This window comes from Drosophila busckii, chromosome X, assembly GCF_011750605.1.
Source record: "Drosophila busckii strain San Diego stock center, stock number 13000-0081.31 chromosome X, ASM1175060v1, whole genome shotgun sequence".
NCBI classification, from domain to species: Eukaryota; Metazoa; Arthropoda; class Insecta; order Diptera; family Drosophilidae; genus Drosophila; species Drosophila busckii.
In genome coordinates, this window is record NC_046608.1 from 3,657,310 (window position 1) to 3,684,968 (window position 27,659).

General features: G+C 39.2%; 1 protein-coding gene and 1 long non-coding RNA gene across 2 annotated transcripts in view; one reads left to right on the plus strand and one right to left on the minus strand.

The window, feature by feature from the left end:
• Nucleotides 1–2,433: 2,433 nt before the first annotated feature.
• On the plus strand, nucleotides 2,434–3,456 carry LOC108606142. Its single transcript, XR_001915424.1, has 3 exons — nucleotides 2,434–2,954; nucleotides 3,018–3,226; nucleotides 3,298–3,456. It is a non-coding gene; the product is annotated as an uncharacterized LOC108606142 (long non-coding RNA).
• A 5,408-nt stretch (nucleotides 3,457–8,864) lies between these two features.
• The window catches only part of LOC108606840 (AF4/FMR2 family member 4), a 92,959-nt gene continuing 74,164 nt past the window's right edge, over nucleotides 8,865–27,659 (minus strand). Inside the window, exons 5-7 of the mRNA XM_017995288.2 lie at nucleotides 23,584–24,200; nucleotides 21,091–22,755; nucleotides 8,865–8,952 (exon numbers count right to left, since the gene is read on the minus strand). Of these exons, the coding sequence (XP_017850777.1) occupies nucleotides 21,142–22,755; nucleotides 23,584–24,132 (2,163 nt within the window). The 5' untranslated portion in view covers nucleotides 24,133–24,200 and the 3' untranslated portion in view covers nucleotides 8,865–8,952; nucleotides 21,091–21,141. The remainder of the gene's footprint in view (nucleotides 8,953–21,090; nucleotides 22,756–23,583; nucleotides 24,201–27,659) is intronic.

A 27,659-nucleotide genomic window follows, 5' to 3' on the forward strand; every position in this document is an offset into this window, starting at 1 on the left:
GTGTGTGGGTGTGGACTAGAAGTGGGCGTGGGATTGGATACGTTGTTAGGTGTCACTGCTGTTCATCTCTGTGTGTGTGTGTGTGTGTGTCGCCTCGTGTAGCTGCAACTGTTTTTGTTGGTCAAAAGCAGAGAATTAAAATTCAAATTCCAATTCATCAAGATAATCGCATTTCAGAACTTTTATTTGCCAAAGCGCGCAGAAGTCACATACACATATGTATGCGTGTGTGTGTATGTGTGTGTGTGTGTGTGTATGCGTGCTGTTTGTGTAGCCCGAACAGCGGATGTTGTAAATATTTGCAAAACAGGCCCAAACGCAACAGCAGCCAATGCCAACCAGCCCGAACTGCTGCTCTACCTTGTTTGTTTTAGCCATAGTTGTAACACACACACACACACACACACACACACACACACACACACACACACAAACAGTCATGAGAGCTGTGACATAGAGTGAAAAGGGGTTATAGAGCCAATTATTATTAATTGCTTTACAGATAGCAGCAGCGGCAGCAACAACGTGAATCAAACTTAAACGCGCTTCAAATGTTTCACTTTAAGCTGAAGCTGAAGCTGAAAATCTGCCTCTCTCTCTCTTCCTGCCAAGAATAATATTTTAAGCCACTGGCAGCTGTATGAATGTCCAATGTCTTAGCTGCATTTTCTCTTAGCCAGTCAGCTTTGCATTTTGCCACAGAGCAAAGCTTCGGAGCTCTCAGCAGAGCGGATTTTCCAGCTGGACGAGCAGCAGCGTTTGTTGTGCTAGAGCTTCCAAAAATTTTATTACTCCTGGGCCAACACAGTTGCTGCAGTTGACCAACAATTGTTGGCAGCACTTTGGGCATTCGAGCGTTAAATTGACAGCACTTTGCAACATTTTAATAAGAATATGTGCGTTAACAATTTAATTAGAAAACTCCAAGTGCCAAGCTGCGTCGCATTAATTATCATTATTTTGCACAAATGCTTAACTGTTTAAAATAAACAAGAAGGCTTAACAATTTGTGTTATGTGCATAGCGAGGCTAAGCTGCATTGGAAAATAATCGAAACAGTCCTGCAAATTAAAATATTCACATTCAGTGAAAATAACTGCAGACCAAGTGGACACCATTGCTCTGGCCAAGAAGATTCCAAAGACCAGCAGAACATCCCCGAGAACCTATGCGTATGATAGGAAAATAATAAAATAAAATAAATTAATCTGCATTAAATGTAACTTGCATTTCATTTAAAGTTTCACATAGAAGTTTCACACTCAATGCAAACTTGCACGTGCATGTTAGAAAAATAGGTCAGCTGATGCTTAGCTCAAGTCTGCATACATCAATCGCTAAAACAAAATCCACTTACACTCCACGCGCATCGTACGATCCACAGTGAGCTCAGCACTCTCTAAGCAGTGAAACGGCCACGCTCTCAATCGGCTGCAGCAGCGCTGAGCGCTCCCACTCAACTTACGACGCTCTCTAAGCAATGAAATGGAGGCGCTCAAGTGCAGCTGCAGCAGCATCGCTGAGCGATCGAGTGCAAGCAAACGAACGAAAGACGCAAGCAGCGAAGCTCACGCTCACATGTGTGGGAGCATGATACAATAATACAAGACAGCGGACTGCGCTCTTCTTTTTGAGTGTTTGGGTACTTAGCTTCATTCGCTCCCGCTCACACCGTATACAAAACGAAAACAGCGAGAGCGAAAAAGCAGCAAAAAGGAAGAAGAAGCTAAGTAACCTAAGAGCGCAGTCCGCTACCTTGTATTATTCTTCCATGTGTGGGAGGCTGAGTGCATAAGAATGCACGTAGGCCACTTAGGTCAGTTGTGCTTGCAGTCTTGGCGATTGAGCAAGCAGTGCGCGAGTAATCAGTGTAATAATAATTAAGAATTTCCACGTGCATTCTATATCGGCTGCTTTGACCAACTAAGTTTATAACAATTGTTATCAATGACTCTCACTAGCTAATGATAAGTGTTTAATGATTGTAAATACAACGTTTGATGCCTGCTTGAAATTTTCATTCATAATATGCGTGCCTTTGCCTACTTTTGCTTTTCACTCAATGCTAACTAACTAAACGAAGAGAGCACAGCATTGATTCTCAGGCAGTGAATCTTATTTTATTTCGCTATTCATAACTAACACTAACGCATATCTTTTGAGTGTTTTTCAACCCTTGCTCCCTCCACAGTGCCTAAACTATTCATTTTAAATACCTTTATGCAAATATTTTCTTTTATCGCCGGCTGCGCTTAGTCGACATAAAATAAAACAGTAAGCGCGTTTTCGATTTAGGCATGTTATAAACAATTCAAAAACATTTATTTCCAACTTTAAACATAAAAAAACATAATATTTTTGTGTTTATAAAAGTACTGCGAGTTTTATTTAATGTGCTTCTATTATTTCTATTTATTATTATAGGCAAAATGTACATGTTGTCGAAGTTGATCTTGACCCCTTGGGGGCGCCCATTAAGAAGTAGGAGCTGGTGCTGGCGGGCAGCTTGGCGACCAGCTTGATGCTCTTCTCGAGCTTGCGCGTCAACTTAACACCTGCCAGCTGCACTTCTTATAGGTCCTCTTATCAGAGTCTGTGGTGATGTCGTAATGATTGTTGATGAACAGTTGACGCTCCAGATGAAAGATCTTCTTCAGCGCCTTGCGCATGCAGTCAATGAATCTCCAACTATAAAGTCCACATAGTCATCGTCCAGCTGCTGCAGCGCTAGCGCCAGGCTGTCCCCAAGCTCCTACTGCTCCATATTTGTGCTCGTTTTGTTGCTTAAAGCAATCGGCAAAGTAAGTTTGTTTACTGATTAAATATTATAGACAACTGACGCTCGAGCTGAGCAGACAGCTGCGTCAAAGCAGCACCAAGACTACAAGTGAAATGGCTTTCATATTGAATACGCTGGACCAAATGGAAGCTGCAGCATTGACCACAAATCTGAGGTATTCAAACTTTACTGTAGAATATAATTTTGCTCATTGGTTAATAACTTTTGTTACTTATAGATAACGCTGCATAAGAAGTTGGCATAAATAGAGAAGCTGTTGCAGATGCTGCCGCAGTATGGCAACATGGAATGGCAGCAAATGCGGCTGGCATTGCACAGCGAAGCGGCGACCAAGGAGTAGGAAACTGAGGGGAATCAGCCAAAGCGTAGGAGCTACCAATTACGATTACAAGCGTGCTTAGCTTGCTCAAGTTACAGTCCTTTAAAGTTAGTAATTTATTTCTATATATTTACCGTTTAATAAATTTGTTTACCTATTCATCTGTTATATTTCCCAGCTTGCTGTACATTGTGATTATCCCTGAAGCGAATGCACGACTTCAGCATACACGATACCTGGCTGCTGCAGTCGGATCGAGTTACCGAGTTAACAGGACTAATAACTACATCAGATTTCCATGGCAATAGCAACAACAATAGCTGCTCGTCGTGCTTGAAAGGATGCTGATTAAATTGCTAAAAAATTAATTCACATTTTGTATTTATATTATTTTTATTGGCTTAACTTTAAATTCTTGATATGTATTCATTTGTATTTAGTCCTTATTATTATTTGTAATAACAATATTTATGTTTGCTATGTGTAATGTTTTTAATTTTGGTTGTAAGGCTTAGCTGCTAAGCTGTAGTATTATTAACAAATCGCTTTGGCAATAAATAAGCAATTATTATACACGACACGACTTCTTCTTATTTTGAGGGGATACAGACTTTCAGGCTATGGAAAATTTCCATGCAAAACGGTAGATTTTTAGCTTCTGGTCCTTCGTTATCCTTCCAATCGCAAAAGGACATGCATTTTCGAGCTCCTGGGCATCAAATCTATCGATCTGCATACCAGGATATCCAAGATTGAACAAATTTTTTGAAAAAATTGGCTTGCCCTTTGTGGTATGCAACACTTTGTGCATACCTCTTGCAATCAACAAAAACTGTTGCATACTTTTAAGATGCAGCATTAGCGGAGACAACAACCAAGTTCTGCACAATATCATTGCACCCAACGAAAAATAACCTGGTGCATGCTTTAAAGGGCTGCCAAACACAGCCGATCCCCTATCTTTTTGGGTTCCGGCTATCACAGGACGAGGCTCTATCGATCAGCATCAAAAAAATAGGGGGTCATCTAATTGTCCATCAACTTAGAAAATTCCTCAGGGCGCGAACGAAGTGGCCAAAAACAGAAAATCCATGTTTCCTCCGGAGCTACAAGGACTATCCGGATGTCCTTTACCCAGCTGATAGTCCTTTTTAAAAGGAATCATTTGGCACTAATTTCGTCTTGATCCTGTCAAGGATTCGGGAGATATAGTGTATTTTCTGTATACAGAAAGAGCTGTTTTTCTCGACTCCTGTAGGGACTTTCGTCCTTATTCTTGTATATTCTGAAAGCTCTTAAGGAGCACTACCTGGACACCAAAGGACATTCGTGTAGTCCTTGTAGTTTCCGCATAAAAGGACATTTTGTGTTTTTGGGCCACTTTTTGTAAATTTTTTTTTACAAATTTTTTTGTGCAATCCTGGATATCCTGGTATGCAGTTCGATAGATTTGATGCCAAGGAGCACGAAAATGCATGTCCTTTTTGGATCGGAAGGATAAAAAAGGAATAAGAGTTAAAAAAACGATCATTTTGCATGGAAATTTTCCACTCAAGTTGTAAACAAAACGACTTAAGCAACGAACTTGCTCTAAATTTGTTTGTGCAATCCTGGAAACCCTGGTATGCATTTCGATAGATTCGATGGGCAGATGCACGGAATCAAACAAGCCTCCGACAAGGTGTGGCACGAAGGTCTCCTGTACAAGATCAAAAATCTGCTTCCTGAACCATACTACTGCATTTTAAGATCGTTCATTTCCGACCGGACCTTTGAGGTTGCAGTGCGGGACTCAAGATCCAGCTTGGAACGGATATGTGCAGGCGTACCACAGGGAAGTGTACTTGGACCCTTCCTGTATACGCTGTACACTGCTGACATCCCAGCCCCCGTTAGTAACAACGAAGAAGGCCTCCCGGTGAACCTGCTCCTAGCCACCTACGCTGACGACACAGCTATGATTGCATCCCATGCGTCATTGCAAACCGCCTCCAATGCAGTCCAGGAATGGCTGCATACAATGGAGCGATGGGCTGCTAAATGGAATGTGGCTATTAACAGCTCCAAGTCGGCATGCGTCACGTTCTCTTTGCGACGAGGAACTTGCTCAGGCCTCACCTTTAACGGAGAAGTGATTAACAGCGTCACATCACACTGCTATCTCGGCGTACACCTGGACCGGGCGCTGATCTGGAGAGCCCACATTACGGCCGTCAAGCAGAAATCGCTCGAAAAATTAAAAAAGCTCAACTGGCTTCTGCATTCCAGCAAGCTGAACATAAAAAACAAGGTGCTTTTGATTAAAGCTGTCCTTACACCAACCTGGACGTACGCCATCCAAGTATGGGGGACCGCCTCCAAAAGCCAACTGGACAGACTGAGAGTCGTCCAATCAAGAGCTGCGCGGCATGCATCCGGGATGCCGTGGTACGTCTCCAATTACGTCATCGAGCGAGACCTGAGGCTCACTTTGGTTGGTGACCAAATTAACTTCCACAGCAGCCGATATGCGGATAGGCTAGCGGCACACCCAAATCCGTTGGCGAGCGATCTCGTTGACCCCATTCCCCTCCGACGGCTGAAGAGATTTCACCCCAGCGATCTCCCTACTCGCAAGATCTCCTAGTTACCTTTGGTGTAATGTTATAATAGTTTAGTCCCACTAGGTTATGTTCATACGAGACTGAACGATTCCCAGTGAATAAATAAAATTATTATTATTATTATAAAAAAAGATGCACGGAAATATATTTCATTTTAGGATTGTAAGGATAACGAAGGAGCAGGAGATAAAAAACCTGAACCTGAAACCCGCTTACCCAAAAATAAAAGGTCGTGGGTTATATTTTACTTACATATAATTTGGTAGTATTTTAATTCAACCGCTTTTTAATTTAGCTTATAATAATCTTTTATTACATTTTTAATTCATCCGCCGCTGATCCTTAGAACTAAATTATTAAGTATAAGCAAAAGTATAAAAAGAATTATAGCGTATTGAATACAAATTAGCAAATGTACAATGAATTGTTTGACCATCTTGTGAGCTATGGCTGTTGTTGTTGTTGGTGCAGCATATAGATTTATTTCCCTCCAGGATAATTAAACGGACGTGTCTGTGTGCGTCCTTGCTTCGATCTGATGGCGTTGTGCTCCAGCAGCCACCTGTATGCAATCGAACAACCTCAACGTAGGTTGCAATTTGCTGGGCGGACATGTTGCGTTCCACTGTGGAACGTGTTTGATGTTCGTTGCTAGCGGAGCTGTTAAGTTAACAGTGGTCGAGTCTGTTGTGGTTGAAATAAAACTCAGAGGCTGATCTTTTATTTATTTTGCATTTGAAATCTTTATTAATTTTTCTGCGATTTTGTTTTGTTTTTGTTTTTGTATTGAATTTTCTTGTTAAACTAATTATAGTTTTAAAACATTTTGTTCTTGTTTTTTGTATGTGTGTGTGTGTGTGTGTTTTTTCTATAATAATTTATATGCATAACGTTACAGTTAATATGCTTAAATTAAATATACATAATATAATAATAATAAATATAATTTAATGACAATAATATATTCATTTTCAAATTGTTCATATACGTATGCCTTTACTATTTTCAAATTCTCGTTTGTATGTATGTGTGTGTTCAGCTTCTTCTGCGCGCTCGCTTGTGTGTGTGTGTGTGTGGTTGGTATAGTTTTTATAAAATATCACATTTTAAGCTTTTTTTCATATACAAAACAAAAAAGCATATTTAATAATTAGAAATGGAAATAAACAAATGCATAGCCATTAGTTAAGTATAATTATTGATGAAAAGCAGCTGCCAAAAGTTTATGTCAAATTAAAGCGACTCTTCATATGTGTGCGTGTGTGTGTGTGCGTGTGTGTGTAGCAGATTCTTTGTTTGTATTTAGGGCTTTGTGCTAAAAGTTGCTTAGTTAACGCTGCTTCATTTTAAATCCAATATTTAATGCATTGTGTTCTTATTTTTTTTATTATTTTTTTTTTTTGTTTGTTTAGTTATATTCAATTTGCTTATTTTTGTATATATATTTTTTTTTGTTTTTTTGTTGCTTATGTAGACATTTAAAATACTGCAAAGTGCAGTTAAGAATTCAAAATATGCATTTATTCAAGTGTGTGTGTGTGTGTGTGTGTGTGTGTGAGCTGCTTCGCTCGCTCGCTCTCTCTCTCTCTTTCTCTGTTTGCTTTGAGTTTTGTTTGGCTTTGAGTCGAAAGCGAAATTGTTTTGGCATTTGCTTTGCTCTCGCTTTCAATTGCGTTATCATTGCCAAAAGATTAAAAAATTATAGCTTTAAGCAATAAAGCGCTGCAGCAATTATATGTGTGTGTTTGTGTGTGTGTGTGTGTGTGTGTGAGTTTTACATTTAGTTGCACCACAATGAGCTGGGAAATTTGCTGTGGGGAGTTTGTTTGGGGGGCAGTTTGCTTACATTTATGACAACATTACACTGTCCGCTATTTATAGACGCTCATGTATTTATTTTTCATTTGCACACACATAGGTATATCTGTAGTTGAATATGCATGCATTTATTTAAGACACATTTTTCAATAAGTAAGTGGAACAGTAATTTTTTGTTTCTTGCCACAAATTACACAGCTGCACTACAGTTAAGATATTTTCTTGTTATACATTTAAGTTTTGCTCTTTTTTTGTTTTGTTTTGTTTTTCTTTTGTGCAGTTGACACGAATACAAAGACAAACACAAATATTTTGATTTGATTTTAACTACAATTTATGTTTGCTGTTAATTTTTATGTTTTACGTTTTTATATGCTGTGCGTCAATTAAATTGTTAACGTGTCCAATTTATTTACATTTGTTTAACACTCAGAGCTTAAGAAAAAGAAATACCAAACCAAAAATAAATACCAACACTAAAATACACTTTGTTTTTCATATATATGTATATATGCAATATATGCAATTTATTTTTCATTATTTCGTGTGTGTTAATATTAAAAAATTGCCAAAGGCATTTCCATCAATATATTTTATATGTTAAACTCTATGTACAAGCATTGCTAGTAAATACTAAAAAAAAAAAATTATTATTTTATATATGTGTGTGTGTGTGTGTGTGTGTGTGTGTGTGAATAGAGCGTATAGTATACTAAGTAATGATCTTTTGTTTATGTTTATCATTGCTGCTTGCTTTGCGTATTATTTATTTATTTCATTTATTAAATGCATCTGCTAGAACTAGTCTAAAAAAAAACAACAATTCTATGCTAAAAGTACCCAAAAAAAAATCGTTTATATAATACTATATATATATATATATATATATATAATATGCATAGATGTTAGTTGCTTGCTTGCAGTTATTTACATGAATAAATATTGATTGGCGTATATATAACGGTATAATGCATATCAACTAGTTGTGTGTATATATATATATAGACGTACGATCGAGCGATCAGCATTAACTAATACTAAATACATATATTTTAAATATATATATTCAACATATAACTGTGTGCGCTGCTACTTCAACTGCTAAACACAAAAAAAAAAAAAAACTTACATGCTGCAAATGTTTGCCTTTCTGTGTATGTGTGTGTGTGTGTGTGTCTGTGTGTGTGTGTGTGAGCCATTTACAGCATTTCGGCTAGTGAGCCATAGTGCTCCAGGTAGATTGGACGGCAGCACTCCTCAATGGCATTATATTTATATTTGTAGTGACGACTGCGCTTATTAAACTTTGATCCCCCCTGTGCATGGGCGTAGCTGCTGCTGCTGCTCGGTTGTTGTTGTGGCTCTTGATAATAGTGTATGGCATGGCATTCGGCAGTCTTTGCATTATATTCCTGCAAGAGAAGAAAAAGCAAATGATATCAAATCAATTTTAATTGGTATCGCATTACATGCGAGCTGAGCGAGCTGTGCGCATACTTAATAGCAGCCACTGTTGCTGCCAACAAAATGTTGCATACTCTTTTAACAATAAATTGCAGCTGTTGCATGCGTTGCCAAAAAGAAACCAAGTGCACGCATTCAAGTTGGCCGCAAACAACTTTTGCATACACTTTGCCCTATATTGAAAATTAAAATGTAAAGAATTCCCAAGTTACTTGCTCGAACGTTCTGAAATTTTTGGCAACGCTCAAAAACATGACAAAGCTTATATATAATTTATTTCAGATTTTTAAAATTTTTTAATTGTTTTATATTGTGGCTGTAAATCATTTTTTCGATTTGTGGGTTAGGGGAGCGGAAATAAAAATAAAGAAAATTAAAAGCTTTTGGGTTTGGGTATAGCAACAGCTACTTACAAAATTTGTTTGCTCTAGCGCTTGTAGTTGCTGAGAAACTGTCGCTCATACAGACGGACATGACTATATCGACTCAGTTTGTCTTGGTAATCAAGCATATATATACTTAATGGGTTCTGTCACGCCTACTTGTGCCTGTTACATACATTTGCACAACTTTCTGATACCCTTTTGATACCCAAAGTGTATAAAAAGCTGAGTGCAGCTTGCTACAGTTTGCGGCAGCTTGTACTAATTTATTTATGTACGCATGTGGCACAATCTAATTTTATTGGCAGTTCAGAAACATAGCGAAAGAGAGCGAGAGAGAGAGAGAGAGAGAGAGACAGAGAGAGAGAGAGAGAGCGTGAGGTGAATGTTTAAGTTGGCGCCGCATATTTTGTTGTTGGGGTTGACCGCAGTGCGAGCCTGCAGAATTACGTTGGAAATTTGTGAAAAGTCAACAGCGACGGTGCTGCCAATTACATGCATATGTGTGTGTGTGTGTGTGTCTTTGTGTGTGTGTTTGACATTTGGCGCCAAAGTTATTAAGCAGACATGACTGAAGCCAAGGGTATTAACAGCCAAAGCGGCTTTAAACAGCAGCCAAATGTATTTCAAATGTTCAACAGCAACATGTGTGCGTGTGTGTGTGTGTATGTGTGTGTGTGTGTTGCTTTTTGTTTCAAGTTTATTGATGTCGACGTGCGTTTTTCATGCCTCAGCAGAGCTGAGCTGAGCGACTGACTGGCTGAGCGACTGGGCAAGCAAATCGCTTGTTGGGTGGAGAGCAGACGCGTCTGCAACGTGACAAAACCCATTATAGATGCCACCGCAAAGATAACACTCAGCCAATGGTCGCAGCTACAGCAGAGTGAGAGAGAGAGAGAGAGAGAGAGAGAGGCTGCTTGGGTGGTTAGTTGCCAGCCCAGCAAAAATGAAATATATGCAAGTTAAAATACAAACAGGTAAAGGCGAGATTTATATCAAATGTTTTATTAAAGTCTTAAACATTTTATAAAGCATTTCTTCGAGCAAAAATTGTCCTCCATGGACTACACCATTGACACGAATTACTCTTTATGGAAGTGCACAAAATCGCTTAAACGACAACCTTTTAGACAGGTTCCAGTCCGATGTCCTGGTGGCGAATTTGCAAAAACCGAATTGGAGCAAGCCAATGCTTTCGGTCAACACTTAGAGGATCGCTTCACTCCTTATGATTTTGCTACAATAGAACAAGTTAGAGAGACCCATCAGAGTTTGGATACTCCATTGCAGATGTCACTGCCTATTAAACCTATAAGGATTGAGGAGATATCTGAAGTCATCGAACTTTTGCCCAAAAATAAAGCTCCGGGTATTGATAGGATTTGTAACACTACGCTGAAGGCCTTGCCTACAAGAGCGCTCCTATATATAGCATTAATTTTTAATGCTATTATTAGGATCCAAGTGTTTCCAAAGCAATGGAAGTTAGCTGCGATTCTGATGATTCACAAGCCAGGTAAACCAGAGACTGATCCTGAGTCATATCGCCCAATCAGCCTGTTACCCTCCCTGTCTAAAGTATGGGAGAAGCTAATTGCCAATCGTATTACTCTGATTATGAGTCAAAGCAGTATCTTGCCAGATCATCAATTTGGCTTTCGAAGAGGACATGGCACTGTCGAACAAGTCCACAGATTGGTAAAACATATTTTGCATGCCTTTGACGACCAGGAGTACTCCAATGCAGTTTTTATTGATATGCAACAAGCCTTCGATAAGGTATGGCATGATGGTCTACTATGCAAAATTAAAAACATGCTACCTGCTCCGTTCTATGGACTTTTGAAATCATATTTGGAAGAGCGAGAGTTTAAGGTTAAAGTTAGGAATACACAGTCGAGTAGCTACCTAATGAGAGCAGGAGTCCCGCAGGGCAGCGTACTCGGACCATTGCTATATTCGCTGTATACTGCTGATATACCCAGCCCCAACAATCAACATATGGTAGCTCCCTCCAAAGCTCTAATTGCCACCTATGCAGATGACATTGCAGTTATTTACAACTCTGGCTGTTGCAGAGAAGCAGCTAATGGCCTGCAAGAGTATCTTGCAACTCTCGCAGCTTGGTGCAAACAGTGGAACCTGAAGATCAATCCGTTGAAAACAACGAACACCTGTTTCACACTGAAGAGGTACATACCTAATACGCCTGAAATACAGCTAGAGGGAGTCACTCTGGAGCAGCCTTTGCAAGCAACATACCTTGGCATTACCCTGGATAAGCGCCTTACCTTTGGGCCACATCTCAAAGCCACGGCTAGAAAATGCTACATGAGGATCCAGCAAATGCGTTGGCTTCTAAATAGGAAGAGCACCTTGCCGCTTAGATGCAAAAGGGCGGCATATGCGCATTGCATCCTGCCAATCTGGCTGTACGGAATACAGATTTGGGGGATCGCAGCCAAATCCAATTATAAAAGGATCCAGGTGTTGCAGAACCGGACACTGAGGAGCATAACAGACTGTCCCTGGTATGTGCGCGGGACCACTCTCCATAAAGACCTAAAACTACATACTGTAGAAGAGCAAATTGGTAGGCACACAAGCCGATACAGTGAGAGACTCCTGAGACACCGCAACCTACTTGCTAGAAACTTACTTCCAGCTAGACCTCTGAGACGACTCAAACGGCAAGGCTTTGCCAAAACCATTAGGGGCCAATAAAGATGACATATCCATAATGTAATCCTCATATTGTATTGAGGTTTGGTTCATTTCTCTATTTCTATCCATGTGTTGTTAAGGTACATTTTATGCTGTACGGTTTCCTCACTTAATAAATAATAGAAAAAAAAAAAAAAAAAAAAAAAAAAAAAAAATAAAGCATTCAGCTTTTGCTCTCTTTCTCTCTCTCTCTCTCTCTCTCGCTCTCTCACTCTGCACATAAATTTCATTTTGTAGCCATCAAAAAGTTAAGTCAACAATAAATTGAATGGCTGCATGATTGACTGACTGACTGACTGACTGACGGAATGAATGAATGAATGAGGCGCAGCAAGCGTCGCTGCTGCCGCATGAACGCAGCTATCAGCTGCTGCTGCTGCTGCTGCTGTGGCAGGTTGCCAAGGGCGCAACTCACACACACACACACACGTAAAAGTTTTGGGCTAGCGCTGCTCTCAGCTTGGCTGCCTCGTTGGTCATTGCGGCGTGCACACACACACGTGTGCGTTTTGGCCAGACAGACACACACACATAGAAATATCAAAAGCGTCAATATAAATATAAAAGCGACAACAACACTAAAGCTAAAAGTCAAAAGCCGTCAAAAAGCGTCATTGAACTTTGCACCCCATCCCAGCCCCAGCACGCAACACCTACACACAGGTGGAATTCGAATTGATGAGCACACACACACGCACACGCACACACATGTGTGTGCAGTTAGCCAAAGGTACAAGCAGCGCAGTCATGACAACAACAGCAGCAAATATTTTGCTATATAGTCGCACAAAGTTATGCAGCAATTTTGTAAAGAAGATTTATATATATATATATATACATATTCAAAACTAGCAACTAATTATATTGTCGTTAGCAAACAGTTAAAATCTTTTGAGCACATTTGCTTTTGCTTATTAACAAAAGGTACTCAAGTTTTCAATTCATGCGCTTAAGTGACAATTGCGCATTTCAATGTATAATTTATTATTAATTATTTAAAGCGAAATTCCTTACATTTTTTTGCTGTGCGCAATCTTTTAACTTCTAATAGAAAACTGCGTCTTTAATTTATGCACAATCTTTAAACTATTTATTTTATATTTATTTATTTATTATTAAACTAATATAAGTACTAAAGATGCTAAGTGCTGGTACTAAGTGATCTTTAAACTAAAAATGCTAGCTAATTTTTAATTTAATATTTTACACTGAAATATTTTCATTTAATTTTTTGCAACTTATATTTGAAAGTATGTCTAAGCTTTAGCTTAGCAATTGTTTAAAATGATTAAATATTTTATTCAAATATTTAATTAATTGAAGGCTTAGCTGCATTAGTTTATTAGTCATTAATATTTCAATTAATTAGCTTATATTAGTGGCTGCATACTTTGTGGACTACTGTATGCGCATAAAGAGAAACAATGCGCGTATTTATTGACCACACACATGCAGAAACGCACACACATGCATTTAAAGCCTGTTGCCGTGCAATTGCATTGCCTACTTAGCAGCGCCAAACGAAAAATGCTTGCCTACTTTGCTGGGCGCGCCCAACTCAACTCGACAGCGCATTGAAGTGCGACGCGCTTAATGAAGTGTTTGGCTTTGCGCTTGTTCTTGTTGTTGTTGTTATTGTGTTTAAAGTACAGGCGCTTATTTGTAGAGTGTGTGTGAGTGGGCGTGTGGGCGTGGCACACACGCTGCACATTGCAAATGTTTGTTTGTTTGCGCGTCTGGCCGTGGTGTTGTTGTTGTTGCTGTTGTTTATGCTTCACAACGTATACAAAATGTAACAAAAAGTCAAGCCAAGGCTGCATGTGGCAACAAAAGCCGTTGCACAAATAAAGGTGTGAAGCAGCGGTAAATAAAACAAGAGCGCAGCGTACACTGCAACAAAAGTTGAGCAGCAACAGCATAAAAGCAAAAAAATATATTAATTAAATAAAAGTTGCGCAGCAGCAAAAGTTTCACAAATTAAATGTATGTAAATTTTTTTTAATAATTTGATAAGCAGTGGCGCCAGCAGTGGTTGCAGTTAATGAAGCAGCAACAAAAAAAAAAGAAAAACACAAAAAAAGCTGCATGCGGTTTTATTAGCAGGCGCGAGGGGCGTGGCGCTGTGTTTGCTGGTCAACGAGCAGAAGCTCTCAACTCATTAAAAGCTAACGCGACTTTGCAATCAACTTTGCTGGCACGTTGATTAAGGCAACGTTTTGTGGCTGCCACACAAAAATGTTAGCGCGTCAATTGCAACGTTTGTTTGCCAAAAAAGAGAAAAAAGTAAAAAGTGTTAGCGAGCAGCATTGAAAGTGTTGCAGGCCTGATTGATGTGACACACACACAGACACCAACACATGCGCATGCATGCAGATAAAATTGCATGCCGCATGCCGCATGTGGCAGCAGCAGCCTCAAGCGTAATTGATGTGTCTGCGTTTCGTCGATTTCTTGTTTTTCTATTTTTGTTTTTCGGTGGTTTTCGCTTGCGCTTTATTGAGTTATCAGTCAGTCAACCGGGGTGTGTGTTCATAACTTGTTTAGCCACACACCCAAACCACCCACTAATCCGCAGCAGTTGGCGCTGGCGTTGCCGCTGGCGCCTGCAGCGCTCAAATCAAAATGTTCGTCGTCTTCGCTTTTCGCGCGCGTTCGATAATTTAATGGTCTGGCCATTTAATCTGCTTTGAATTTATTATCTGGCAAAGTATTAATCTTGATATGTGGCCTGATTATGGCCAGCGACGCGTGCGAGCGAGATGGCGCTAGTCTCTGTTAAAAAAAAAACGAAGCGTAAGCACGCGCTCATAAAAATTTGCAATTGCTCGCCGGAGCTTCGCATCTGTTCCGGGCTTCAAGTGTCTCTAAATCTTTAAAGAATTATTTACTTCAGCCAGACGACGACGACGACGACGACGACGACGACGCAGTTTACAGCAACCACAATAGCAAGACATACCCAACCAACCAAACCACCCACCCACCCTCAACTGAACTCAACTCAACTCAGCTCAGTTCTGTGTCTTTGGCTTTGCCGTCGCCGTCGCTGTCGCTGTCGCCGCAATTCGAGTCCAAGGCTCTGACAATGTCACGCCGAAAAAGCGAACGCAGCCCACCACCGTCAACTGCTGCTGCTGCTGCTGGTTGAGCCACCGTTGAGCCACCCTTGTGTGTATGTTATTGCTCTATTCGAGCCATTGTACCCGCCGCCGTCGTCGTCGTCGTTGACGTCGCTGCTCTTGTTGTGCGTGCTAACCCCCTCAGCCGCCGCCGCCGCCGCCCACTCACCCTGCCACGCAGCCACATGTCCGCCCACTGTCCTGCGTTCCCTTTTTCATAACGCTACTATTTGTGAACGCTTGGCGCCCTGCCAATGCACAGTGGTGCTAAAATTATGCTTATCAATTCTTTTATAAATTTGCTTTAGTTTTTGTTTCATTGTATTTAAATAAGCAACTTAATTTTTTATTATTATTTTGATGCTTTTTGCAAATTGCTTGTAAATTTTTTTATCTATTTATTTATCGCATCATTTTTAATCATTTTAATGCTTGCAATTATTTTATTTGCAAGTTTGCTTAAATTTTATAATTATTTAATTCTTGTAAACTTTTTTTCTGTTTTTTATTGCAGCACTTTTCATTTTTTTAAGCTCATTTATTTTTCGTTTGCATAGATTTTAATATTTGCTGACTTTGTTAATGGCTCTTGCATTATTTTTTGGTAGTGGAATTTAGTGTGAATTTTGTGCGGCATTAAAATATTACAAAAAAAAAATTGCATTATTTTTAAATTTTACGGCTTTTGTGTATTTTTTGCATAGATTTTAATTTTATAACTATATAATGTTTTATATATTTTATTTGAACTAAAGTTTGCAATTTGTCAGGCATTAAAATTTAAAAAAATGCTTAGCATAAAATATTTTTTGCACAAGCTGTAGGCGTTTTATTTTAATTAAATTAATGTTGTATATTAATTTATTAATGCGTGTAATGTAATATTAACATTAAATGCTAAGGCAGCAAATATTATTTTTATATTTTAACTGCAGTCAGCTCAAGCATATTACATTACTTGCTTACTAATTATTTTTAATTTTTTTATGTAATTTTGTGACACTGTGCAGTGCGTTACAGTGTGTGTATCGTCGTCGCAATTTATTATGTTATGTCTCCGGCTACGTTCCGGGCGCCAGCAGCAGCAGCAGTGGGTTAAGCTTGCTGCTTTTACTTTATGCCACCCACCCCACCCCACCCCCCACTATATATTGTATATATAACTTTTTTTATTTGGCCACACTGTGGAGCTAGCGCTCGCTTGTTGTTTGTTGTAATTGTTGAAGGGCATGACGAAAACCCCCCGACAAAGCCGAAAAAAATAGAAATTTGTATAGCATCGTTTCGCTCGTTCGCTCTCGCTCTATTGCTGTCTCTTTCACTGTCGTTTTAGCCATCATTCAATTTTAATCAGCATGACTAAATCTCGATGGCCAGACAAGTTTCGTTTCATTTCGTGCGCTCTGTCTCGCTCGCTCTTATGCTGTGGCAATGTGCGTTAGATTTTTGGCCAACAACAAGAGCCAAACTGACAAATTGTAAGCAACTTGCACTACAATGAGTGTGCGTGTGTGTGTGTGTGTGTGTGTGTGTGTGCATGCAATTGAAATGTTTGCCATTTTGATTCTGTTCCTGGCCGCTTTGTGTTTTGCGTTTCATTTCTCATTCGTCCTCTATTATGGCTAAGTGAATGTTTATGCCCGATTTCCTTACACAGACGCACAGACAGACAGACAGCACACACACACACACACACACACACACATACATATGTAATATTGTCCAGTTTAGCAAGCAGCTCACTCAGTTCTCGACTTTGCAATCCGCGCAGTCCATTCAACATTTTTACATTTGGCATTTGCCTTTTCAACTTCATGCCAACTGCTGCTGCTGCGGCGCTGCTGCTGCTGCTGCTGCCTTTTAACAGTTTATATATTTTTGTTCTTGTTGTTGTTGTTGTTGTTGTTGCCGCTCAGCTCTCGACTGACTGACTGACTCTTTTGGTTTCGGCTTTATTAGCCGTACGCTAGTTTAAATTGCGAGCGCTATTGTTGAGCAACTTGCTGCGAGTCGCGTGGAGGGGGGCTGGTTAGCCAAAGGGGTTGGGAGGGAGGGTTGAACACATACGTTGACTGCTGTCAAATCGACTGTGCACAAATCGTTTTCAGATATGAGCGATTTTGCCGCTTTTGAAGTTTTGCCAAGCGGCACAAGAAAAAAAAAAAACAGAACGTGGCAAATTCAATGCTTGGCATAAGTTTTGAGTTTGAGTTTGAGTTTGTGCGATGCAAGTGAATTAATTAAATGAACTACAATATTTGAAATAAATCGATTAATTTAACAATCGATAAGCAGCGATAACACACACAGTTGCATTTAAAAGTTGAGAAAGCAAGAGAGCGAAAGTAGAAGATAATGCAATGCAAAGAAGAGAGCGACATAAATAAGAGACAAAGAGAAATAGCAACAGAGCGAGAGAGAGAGAGAGAGAGAGAGCGATAGAGTGAGAGAGGGAGAGAGAGAGCGATATAGTAAGAGAGAGAGAGAGCGATATAGTGTGTGAGAGAGAGAGAGAGCGATAAATAGATAGAGAAAGAGCGATAAATAGATAGAGAGAGAGCGATAAATAGATAGAGAGAGAGCGATAGAGAGAGAGAGAGAGAGAGAGAGACTGAAGCTCAGACTCAAATCTAAATTAAAGTGTTAAATGCAATTTGTTAGCAACTTTAAATAAGACTTAAGTACTTATTGCTAAGGCTGCCATAATGAAATAATAATATATATATATATAATATATATAATATTATATAATAATATATATATATATGATATATATATATATGATAGCTGATGCAGGGTGACATCCCTACAACTATCGATCGCTATTAGAAGATCAGAGTATCATTACTCTTAAATGAAAGTTGAAGCCGCGAAGTTATTTGTTTAAAGTTGCCCAAAAAATCGTTAAGTTGCTTAATAGAAAACTGCTAAAAGTTGTTAGGATATTCATTTACTAAATACTCGTATTACTTATAACATTATTTTATGATTTAACTGAATAAATCTTACATAAATGTAAACACTGATCACGACTATTGGCACTTTAAACTTATTGACACGATTTGGTTTAGCGACTGCCAAAAATTATAAAAAGTGCTGCAGACTTAGTCAAAGTAATTTATGTTTTAAAACATTTAATTGCGCATATATTAAGCATATTTTTGAGACAGTAAACAATTGTTATTTTTATAAATTAACAATAAATAAATGTCGCCACAGTCAAAGACTTCGGAGCAGTTTTCAAGTGAATCTTGTTGACAACAATTGCTTAATAAATAATGCGCATTTAAATGCGCAATAAATCAAGCATCGATATATATATATATAGCAAGTATATAGTGTGTGCTTAGATTTGAGCTGCAGCAACCCTAAAAATAAAAGCTGCAACTCTGCGCTACTTAGCACCCAAAAAAGGGCAAATTAGTTGCGCCGCGGCTTGGCATCGATAATAAATCAACAATGAGGCGGCAGCAAAGTTGCAAAACCCCCACCAACCCCCTCTCCACTGGAACAGGCAACACCCTTAACGAATGCACAAAGCGCACGCACAATTGTGCAAATTGACAGATTTATAACGAAATGCAATGAATAACAGCATTATGTTCAGTTTGTGAGTAGAGAGCGGGGGTGGCTTTGACTGCGGGGGTGTGCAGCAGTCGCAAAGTGCGAAAATCGCACTGGCGATTGCATCTTATAAATTTTTTTCTTCTGATTACGCTTCGATTTGGATTTTCAACAGGCGCCCTAATGGGCTCAACTCACACACACACACAGACACACACACACACAGCTGCTGCTTAATCCCAGCTGAAGATGAAAATGAAAATGTGGGCACATCTTAGTTCCCACATATGTCTGACTAACCCTCAGCTGCTGTTGCGGTCGCCTCTTTGCTTGCAATTCGCTGTGTCCGAATCCGAATCCGAATCCGAATCCGGCATTACCCCAGTTTCAATTGCTCAAAAAAAAAAAGAATCTATGAAGTTCAATCAGTTTTAATTGATTCATTTCGGGCTCTTTGCATGGGCTGCAGCTTCAGCTCTCAGCTGCGGTTCGGGGGCTGAATCGAGAGCAAGTTGCAGATATATAATGATGATGTTTTTATTGTTGTTGCTACGGCTGCTGGCTCTGCTGGCTGTTAATAAATTTATTATCTTGGGAATATGTACTCATACGCTCTCGCTCTCGCTCTCTCTTTCTCACTCTCACTCTCTCTCTCTCTCTCTCTCTCTCTCTCTGTCTGTTTTTGTTGCTTGTGAGCAGCGGAAGTAGCTCGTTGATTTGAAATGGAGCCAAGGGTCTCGGCCAGGCCGCAAATTTATTATGATTAAAGTTGAAAAGTTGAAATTGATGCGGCAGCGGCTCTTGCTAAGCTATAAGTGCGGCTAGTTAATAACGATAACGATAACGATAGCTTTTATGTCTTGACTGCGCATTGAATTTTTTACTCATGGCGTATTTTTTGATTTAAATAAATAATTTTTTAAACAAAACTACAACTAGCAATCGATAAGTTGCTAAGCTGTAATTAACAAACATTTTAATCGATTTATAGCTGTACAAATTAATTTATAAACTATAAATATGTTTATTTATTTTATGCATTTAATATGCTGTGCTAAATTTTTATGTTGTTATGCGCTATTTATTTATTTATATGTTTATATATATTTAAGCAAATGGCTAACTTAATTTTTTGGCATTTTTAAATAATTTAATTGCAGTCATTAAAATAAAGAATTAGACAGCATTAGTTATTGACAAATAATTGTTATTGTTATTATAGAACATAAATTATGCGCAGCTATAACTATAAGCTTTAAAAATTACTGTTATCGATACTATCGATATATTGCTAAAGCAGCAAATGTCAAATGGCTCAAAATTATTTGAATGAAATACTCACAAGACTTAAACTGCCATCAATATTGTCAGCTAGCAATATTTACATATATAGCAAATAAACTATATAAGCAAATTCGAACTATACAAGCAACAAAATATTGTAGCGAGCGCTATATATAAAAAACTTTTCCATAGTTTTCAAAAATTCTATGCAAACAATTTGCAATCAAGCACTTAATAAAGTCTGAGGCATTGAAATTAGACGCAAACTCAACTAATAATAAATTTAAATTATAAATTTGAATTATTTCACTTGCCACATAAAAACATTAGTTTGGAATAGTTGCTTGTATAGAATTTTTACTGTATCGCTATAAAAAATCTGCCACTCAGCAAATTTAGCCTGAGCCCTAAAATTAGACGCACTGCTAAGCAAACTCAACTAATAAGAGTTCTTATTTCTATATTTAAATTAAATATATAAAATATTTTACTTGTTTCTATATAAGCCACATTTTTAAAAACATTCGTTTAACTAGTTGCTTATTTTTTAGTGTATCGTTTTAAGTGAATCTGCCACTCAGCAAATAAAGTTTGAGCATTAAAATTAGACGCACTGGCTAAGCAAACTCAACTAATAACACTTTTTATTTATATTTAAATCGCATAACTGAATTATTTTATGCTCACTTATATAGCAACAAAGTTTCGACTAGTTGCTTATATATAAATTTGACTGCATTGTTATAAATAAATCTGCCACTTATCATATTTTGGCCACTAAGTACAACCTGAGCATTGAAATAAGATATTTTATTTATATTTAAATCGCATAACTGAATTATTTTAGACTCATTTATCGATTATAAGCAACAAAGTGTCGACTAGTTGCTTGTTTAGAATTTTAACTGCATTGTTTGTTTATATTTAAAGCTTAGACTCTTTTATCTAACTAACTATCTGAGCAACATTAGTGCATGTTGAGTTAATTGTTATAAACAAATGGATCACTCACCATAACAAAGTTCACTTTTTTGCATATTTGACGTAGCGCCTTTTTGTAGCATCACGGATTCATGGTCCAGAAATTCTTTTTGGGTTTCGCGCCAGTGTTCATGACCAGAGCTGCGGTCATGCCAGCGCCGCCGCCAGGAGGAGCAGCAGCTGAGGAGCTCATGCCAGCAGCAGTGGCAGCGGCGGATGCAGTGGAGCGACCCGATGCGCGCTGCTGATCCGCCGAACAGCGACGCGGATAATTGAAGGGCGATAGCTCTGAGATGCCCATGCCCATGCCCATCATACCCATGCCCATGCCCATGCCCATGCCGGCAATGCCCTGATCTTCGCCACAGCTGGCCATGCTGCTCTTCGAGGTGGAATTGCCGGAGGCTGTGGAGCTGCGACAGCTGCGCAGATTATGCGGCAAGGTGTGCATATGATTGTTGCTCTGATTGCTGCCGCTGCTCTGGCTGCTGTGATGCTGCAGATGCTGATGGTGCTGATGGTGCTGCTGATGATGCTGATGTGGCTGGTGGCTGGTGGGCGTGGCCGTTTTATAGTAGCGCAGACTTTCGTTGTAGCTGGCGCCGCTGCTGCTGCCGCTGCCACTGAAGCCGCTGTCCAGATCGCCCTCATCGAACTCCGGATTGATGCAGCTGCTGTGCGCATGATCCTTCAGCTCCATGCTGTTCAGCGTGCTCGACAGATTCTCCAGGCTGGCGTGCGAAGCGGAGCTGGAGTTGGAGACGGCGCTGGCGCTGGCGCTGGCAGCGGCGCCGCCCAGCAAGCCGCCGCGACGTGGACGCTGCGCTGAGTTGAGTTGAGTCGTCTTGGCTGTGGCTCCGGTGTGCACAGTGCTGGGCAAAGTGGGAGCGGCGGCGCTGCTGCTGATGCTGCTGCTGACGACTGCAGCGGCTGCCTCTTGTGCTTGGGCTGCCTCATCGCCGACTGCGGCGCCGGCAGCGCCATTGCTGGCCCCATGGCTGGGACTGATGTCGGGCGGCGTGGGCGGCATGATGAGCGCCTCGAGCGACAGATTGAGCTCGTCCAGCACGCGGAAGTGATTGTGCTGCACTCGGCGCAGCTCCTCCTTGACATTGCCCACGCTGGAGGTGGCGATGCGATTGTCGGAGAGCACTTTGCGTATCTTCTGGTCGCTCACCTCCTCGTACAGATTCTCGGTGGTGCCGTAGCGTGTGGTGTAGGTGTGACGATCGCGCTCCTCGGCGCTGGGCGAGGACGAGGTCGACTGGCCGCTGTGCGAGGACGACTTGGAGCGGAAGCTCTTGGCCAGCAGGGCGCGTATCGAGTTGCGCGGCGGACTCTTCGACTGCGGTGGCACATTGGTGTGGCACTTGGCCGCTCCGGGCTCGTAGTAGGCATAGGAGTAGACATGATTGAATGGAGCTGAAGGAGCCGACGACGACGACGCAGCAGCTGCTGCTCCGCCTACAGCGCCACCAGTAGCTCCACCTCCATTGTATGCCACATGCAGCGCTGCTGGCGTCGAGTTCAGCCCAGCAGCATGCGAGGGCGTGGCACTGCTGCTGCTGGGCGTCATTACGCCCGCGGCGAATCCGTAATCCAGCGATGAAGTCGACGATGAGCTCTGTGTGTTGCTCGTCGCTGTTGGCTCAAAGCGTTCCATGGTGGCTGCAATGTTCTTGCGTGACCACTTCACCTAGCAAGGAAGGAGAAGAAGAAGAATAAATATATTATTATTATTAAATATTAACTTATGATTTGTAGAAATAAAATTGTAATCAATTCCAAATTTCAGCTTGAACAGCTTTACTTTTGTTCAATAAATAATAAAAAAATATAAAACAATTTTTTTTAAAATTCAACATTAATGCCTTTTGTTTAAAATTAATAATAGAATTTAAGTTGCAAATGTTATTATGAGTTTTGTTGATATTAAATAAATTTAAATTATCGTAGTTCAACATTTGTTCAAACAATATTTTTATCTTTGTTGCGCATAAAAAAATATTAAAAATATTATTTATTTTTGTTGTTGTTCGTTAATTTAAATATATTACATGAACTTAGTTTGAATTCGAATTAGAATTAGTTTGAATTTGTTATTTATTTTTGTAACTAATTCAAAATAAAGCTTAGAACTCAACGTTTATTATTATTCTATTTAATAAAAAGTGAATATTTTATACTATAAGTAGTACTTCAATTATTTTTATGTATTTAAATTTAAATTTAGGCATTTTCTTATTGCTTGAAGTTTAAAGATTGATACAAATTATTTCTTATGTAAAGTTTGTCTCAGTTCATTTGTTGTTTAATTTATTTGCTGATTATTTGATTGATCAATAGGTTTTGCGTAAATTATTTCTTTATTTATGAATTTTCTAATTGTTTGCTTAACACTTAAAATTTACTAAAAATTTGAATGAATTTTCCAATTGTTTAGTTAAACCTCAAATTTAATTTATATATATATGCCTAGCTTTTAGTATAGTTAATATAAAATTGAAAATATTTCCAGTCTTACCTGCTGCTCGACTTCCATTTTGTGATTGCTGCGGCGACTGTGGCCGCGTCGACGGCGCTCCGTGAACGCCTCGCCATGGGCGCCTTGGAGCAGCATGAGCTCGCCGTTCTGCTGGGAGCCGCCAGAGGCGCCCATGGAGTTGGGCATGCAGAACTCAATGCTGTCCATGTCGTCGGGAAAGATCAGATCGCCGCGATGTGCATGATGATGGCCCAAAGTGGCGGCGCCATGCGCCTGCCCCAAGCTGCCCATGCCCAGACCCAAGCCATGGCCATGGCCATGCCCATGAGCGTGAGCGTGGCTGCCCAGCGAGCGCTGCTGTCCGGGCGGCAGACGCATGGAGCCGTGTCCGGGTGCGCTGTGCACCGCTACGGCCGTAGTCTGTGACAGCTGTTGATGCTGCTGCTGCTGCTGCTGCTGCTGCAGTGGGTGGCTGCTGGGTGGCGGATAGTCTGAGGGCGGCGGCGGCGCAAAGTTGGCAAACTGTGGCGAAGCGCAGCGATTTTGGAACTTGGCGGAGGCGCCGCTGTTAGCGCTGGCCGGATACATGTTGTGGATTTGTTGTTGTTGCTTTGGCTTCTTAACTTGTTGCAGTTGCTCAAGTCGAAGCGCAGCAGCTGCAAGAAAGAGAGAGAGGAGGGAGAGTGAGATAGAGTGGCCATTAATCAGTTTGGAAATTGAATGCGCATGCGGGCGGCCGTTTTTTGTTTTTTGGGGGGCATGTGGCATGCAGCAGCGACACATGACTGACATGCCATGCCAAAATCCCACAAATAAAAGCTGGAATTATGAGCTTTGCCCAGCTACGCGCACACACACACACATACACTCGAAAAAAAAGAACAACAAGAAGAAAACTTCAACAATCCCAATTTATTTATGCGCTCAACAAACAAAACATTGTTGCTGCCACAACAACAGCAACAACAGCAAGCGCAACACGCATGTAAAACATTTGGCGTTGGCATGCCAAGTCTCAGTTCTCAGCGTTACGGAGAGTTCTGAGTTCACAGCATCCCCCCCCCCCCCCGCCTGCCCGCTTGCCCACATCACGCGCTGATTCCCACTGCTGGCCACTCAACAACGAATGCCATAAAACAGCATTAAAGCTATTAACAGTCAACGGGAACGGGTAGGGGCAGTGGCAGTGGCAGTGGCAGGGGCAGGGGCTAAGGCAAAAAAGTTTGCCTTCTTTTACTGCAAATACCCTGGAATAAGCAGCGCAGCTAAGCTGCATGCACGACTATGCTAAAGTCAAAGTCAAAGCGCAGCTGCTGACACTTTTGAGTTAAGCAGCAAACAAATGTTGTAAATATTTTATTTATTTAGCTTAATTATTATACGCAATATAATAAAATAGCTAAAGGCTGTTTTCAATATTTTATTAAATAATAATAAAATGCTAAATATTGAAATTGAATTGATAGCCTTAGCAGCTTAAGCTCACTCGCTTAGTTATTATTTAGTTTTTGTATTATAATTAATCTAATAAATAAAATAAATTAAGCAATTTTGCGCTGTTAATAAAACTCGAAAAATGCCAAGCTAAGGCTATAAATATTAGCTCCGTGCTTTTAAAAATTGTTAAAAAATATTAATAAATGTCAAACATTTTAAAATATCAAATATTTAAAAATTGTAATAAATATTAAAATATGCATAGTTTTAAAAATTGTTACAAATATTAATAAATATCAAAATATGCATAGTTTTAAAAATTGTTACAAATATTAATAAATATCAAACATTTTAAAATATCAAATAATTAAAAATTGTAATAAATATTAAAATATACAGTTTTAAAAATTGTAATAAATATCAAACATTTTCAAACAATGCAAGTAATATCTATAGCCTTAGCTTAAGATTTGTCTATTAACAGAGCATTTAAGCATTTAAAATAGTTAAATAAAATACTAAGCAGCATAAATTATTTAAAATATATGCAAATTTTAAAGCTAAATGCTGCATATTTTTTGTATTCATCTTTTTAAATTTTTCTTAAACAAAAGCAAATTTCAGCATTTAGCAATTTTATGCTATGAACAAAAAGTTCACAAAGCAAAAAAATTATGCTGGGCTCTGTAAACTGATTATAGCAATTTAAATATTAAATTGTTAACAACTTGTTAAATGTGTTTTAAATAAAGCAAAAGCAACATGACAAATTAATATACGATTTATAAATTTGTGCTAATTATTTATAGCAATATTTAAATTGAATTGTTAACAACTTGCCATAAAAAATAAAGAAAAATCTGAAGTATTAATTTAAAATGTATAATTATTTTTTTTAATATTATTAATAATAAGTATTTTTAAATAAATAAATGCAAGGGTAACTCAAGTCGCCCAACTAAAATGCATTGCTTGGTGGGTGTTGAGCATGTGTGTGCGTGTGTGTGTGCAACTGCAAATGTGTGACTGATAGAAAGCCGCCAGCTCCAGCCCCAGTCCCCGCTCCATCATGCGCTCTCATTCAGCAGCAGCAGCTCTGGTAATCCGCTTGGCTTGTTTGCCAGAGGAAGCGGCTCTGCTCTCGCTGAGCGAAGCGGGGGGGGGTTGGGGGCCAAGCCCAGTTTTTATGAGCGTGACCATAAATCAATCAGAGCACCAAGGCGCAGATCCCTTTATGTGCCACAGCAGCAGCAGCAGCAGCAGCAGCGACGTCGGCAGCGCAGTCGACAGCAACTGTCCAGTGCGCAGCTAATCCTTGAAGCCCCAGACACCCAGCGGCTCAGGCACTCAACTCAAGGCTAACTTTTCAATTGAAGCGCACGCCAGGCGAACAAAAAATAAAAAATCAAAAGCAAAGCAAAGCGAAATAAAAGCACTAAATGCTCAATGCACAGATTTAAAGAAAATAAAAAGTCGTCATAATAATTTTTATGACTGTTTTATATTTTTGTTCGCAGTTGCAATCCAAATGCAGCAGCAGCACAAATAACGAACAACAAACAAGCAAAATGTGCAAACATTTCTTTTTCTTTTTCTCTGCTCTGCTCTCTCTCGCCCACGCTGATTGATATATCAAATTGATAGCCAGGGCTACACACAGAAACTTTTGCGCATTTGTTACTTTTGTTTTTTACTAGGCTAAGCTTGCCTGCCTCTTGTTTTTTTTTTTTTGGCTCTAACCGTCGTTTTAGTTCTATTTTAGCCGTTTGTATTTCACATGCAAATTTTAACGAGTTGTTTGTGGTGTACAGGCGCCTGCCACAGCAACAACAACAACAACAACAACAACAAGAAAAACAACAACAATTGGCGTTTATTTGTAGGCAACATTTTGATTTGCCTGATTGAGTTGGGCTATAAAACACGCCAGCGAAAAAGTGAGTGTGAGTGTAAACTATAAAAAAAAAGTGGCCCAGCTAAAGGCCAAAACTGAAAATAGAAATGAATTTTTCAATTAGGCATTTTACACACACACACAGACACAGACACACACACATGTGCATAGTTCTATGCTCTCTGGGCCTTCACTGCGTATAATTGATTTTGCAAATCGTTTGATTCACAACAAGCAACAAAAAAATATTAAAAACAATTCGAATCAACAGCAAAAATAATAATTGAAATTGCTGTGCAGCATATTTTATGAATATTCACACAGCTTAAAATCAAAGCTTAGAATTTAACAGATTTTTATATTTTTAAAAATAATTAAATAATCAATAACTTCTTAAGCTTTAGTTGGCTAATTTTAATTAATAGCAATAGCTAAGCTTAGCTATTTGCAAGTGCATTTGTCATTATTTGAAGCGCGTTCAGCTAAAGATTAATTCAAGTTTAATAGTCGCTTAATCGACTTCATATTCAATTTAAATTAAATTTTAAACAAAGCCACAATGTTTATTGTATTTTATACGTTTTTAGCAATTATTAATTATTGTTAATTGTTCGTAAACAATTTTTCTTATTTTTATAAAAACTTTGAATTGATTTGATAATTTTAATTATTTTTAAATTTATTAAATTCAATAATATTATTTTTATGCTTAGCATTAATTTGTCAATGTATTAAATTAAATATATATATTTTTTTTATTTTATTTTTTTTTATTATTACAAGT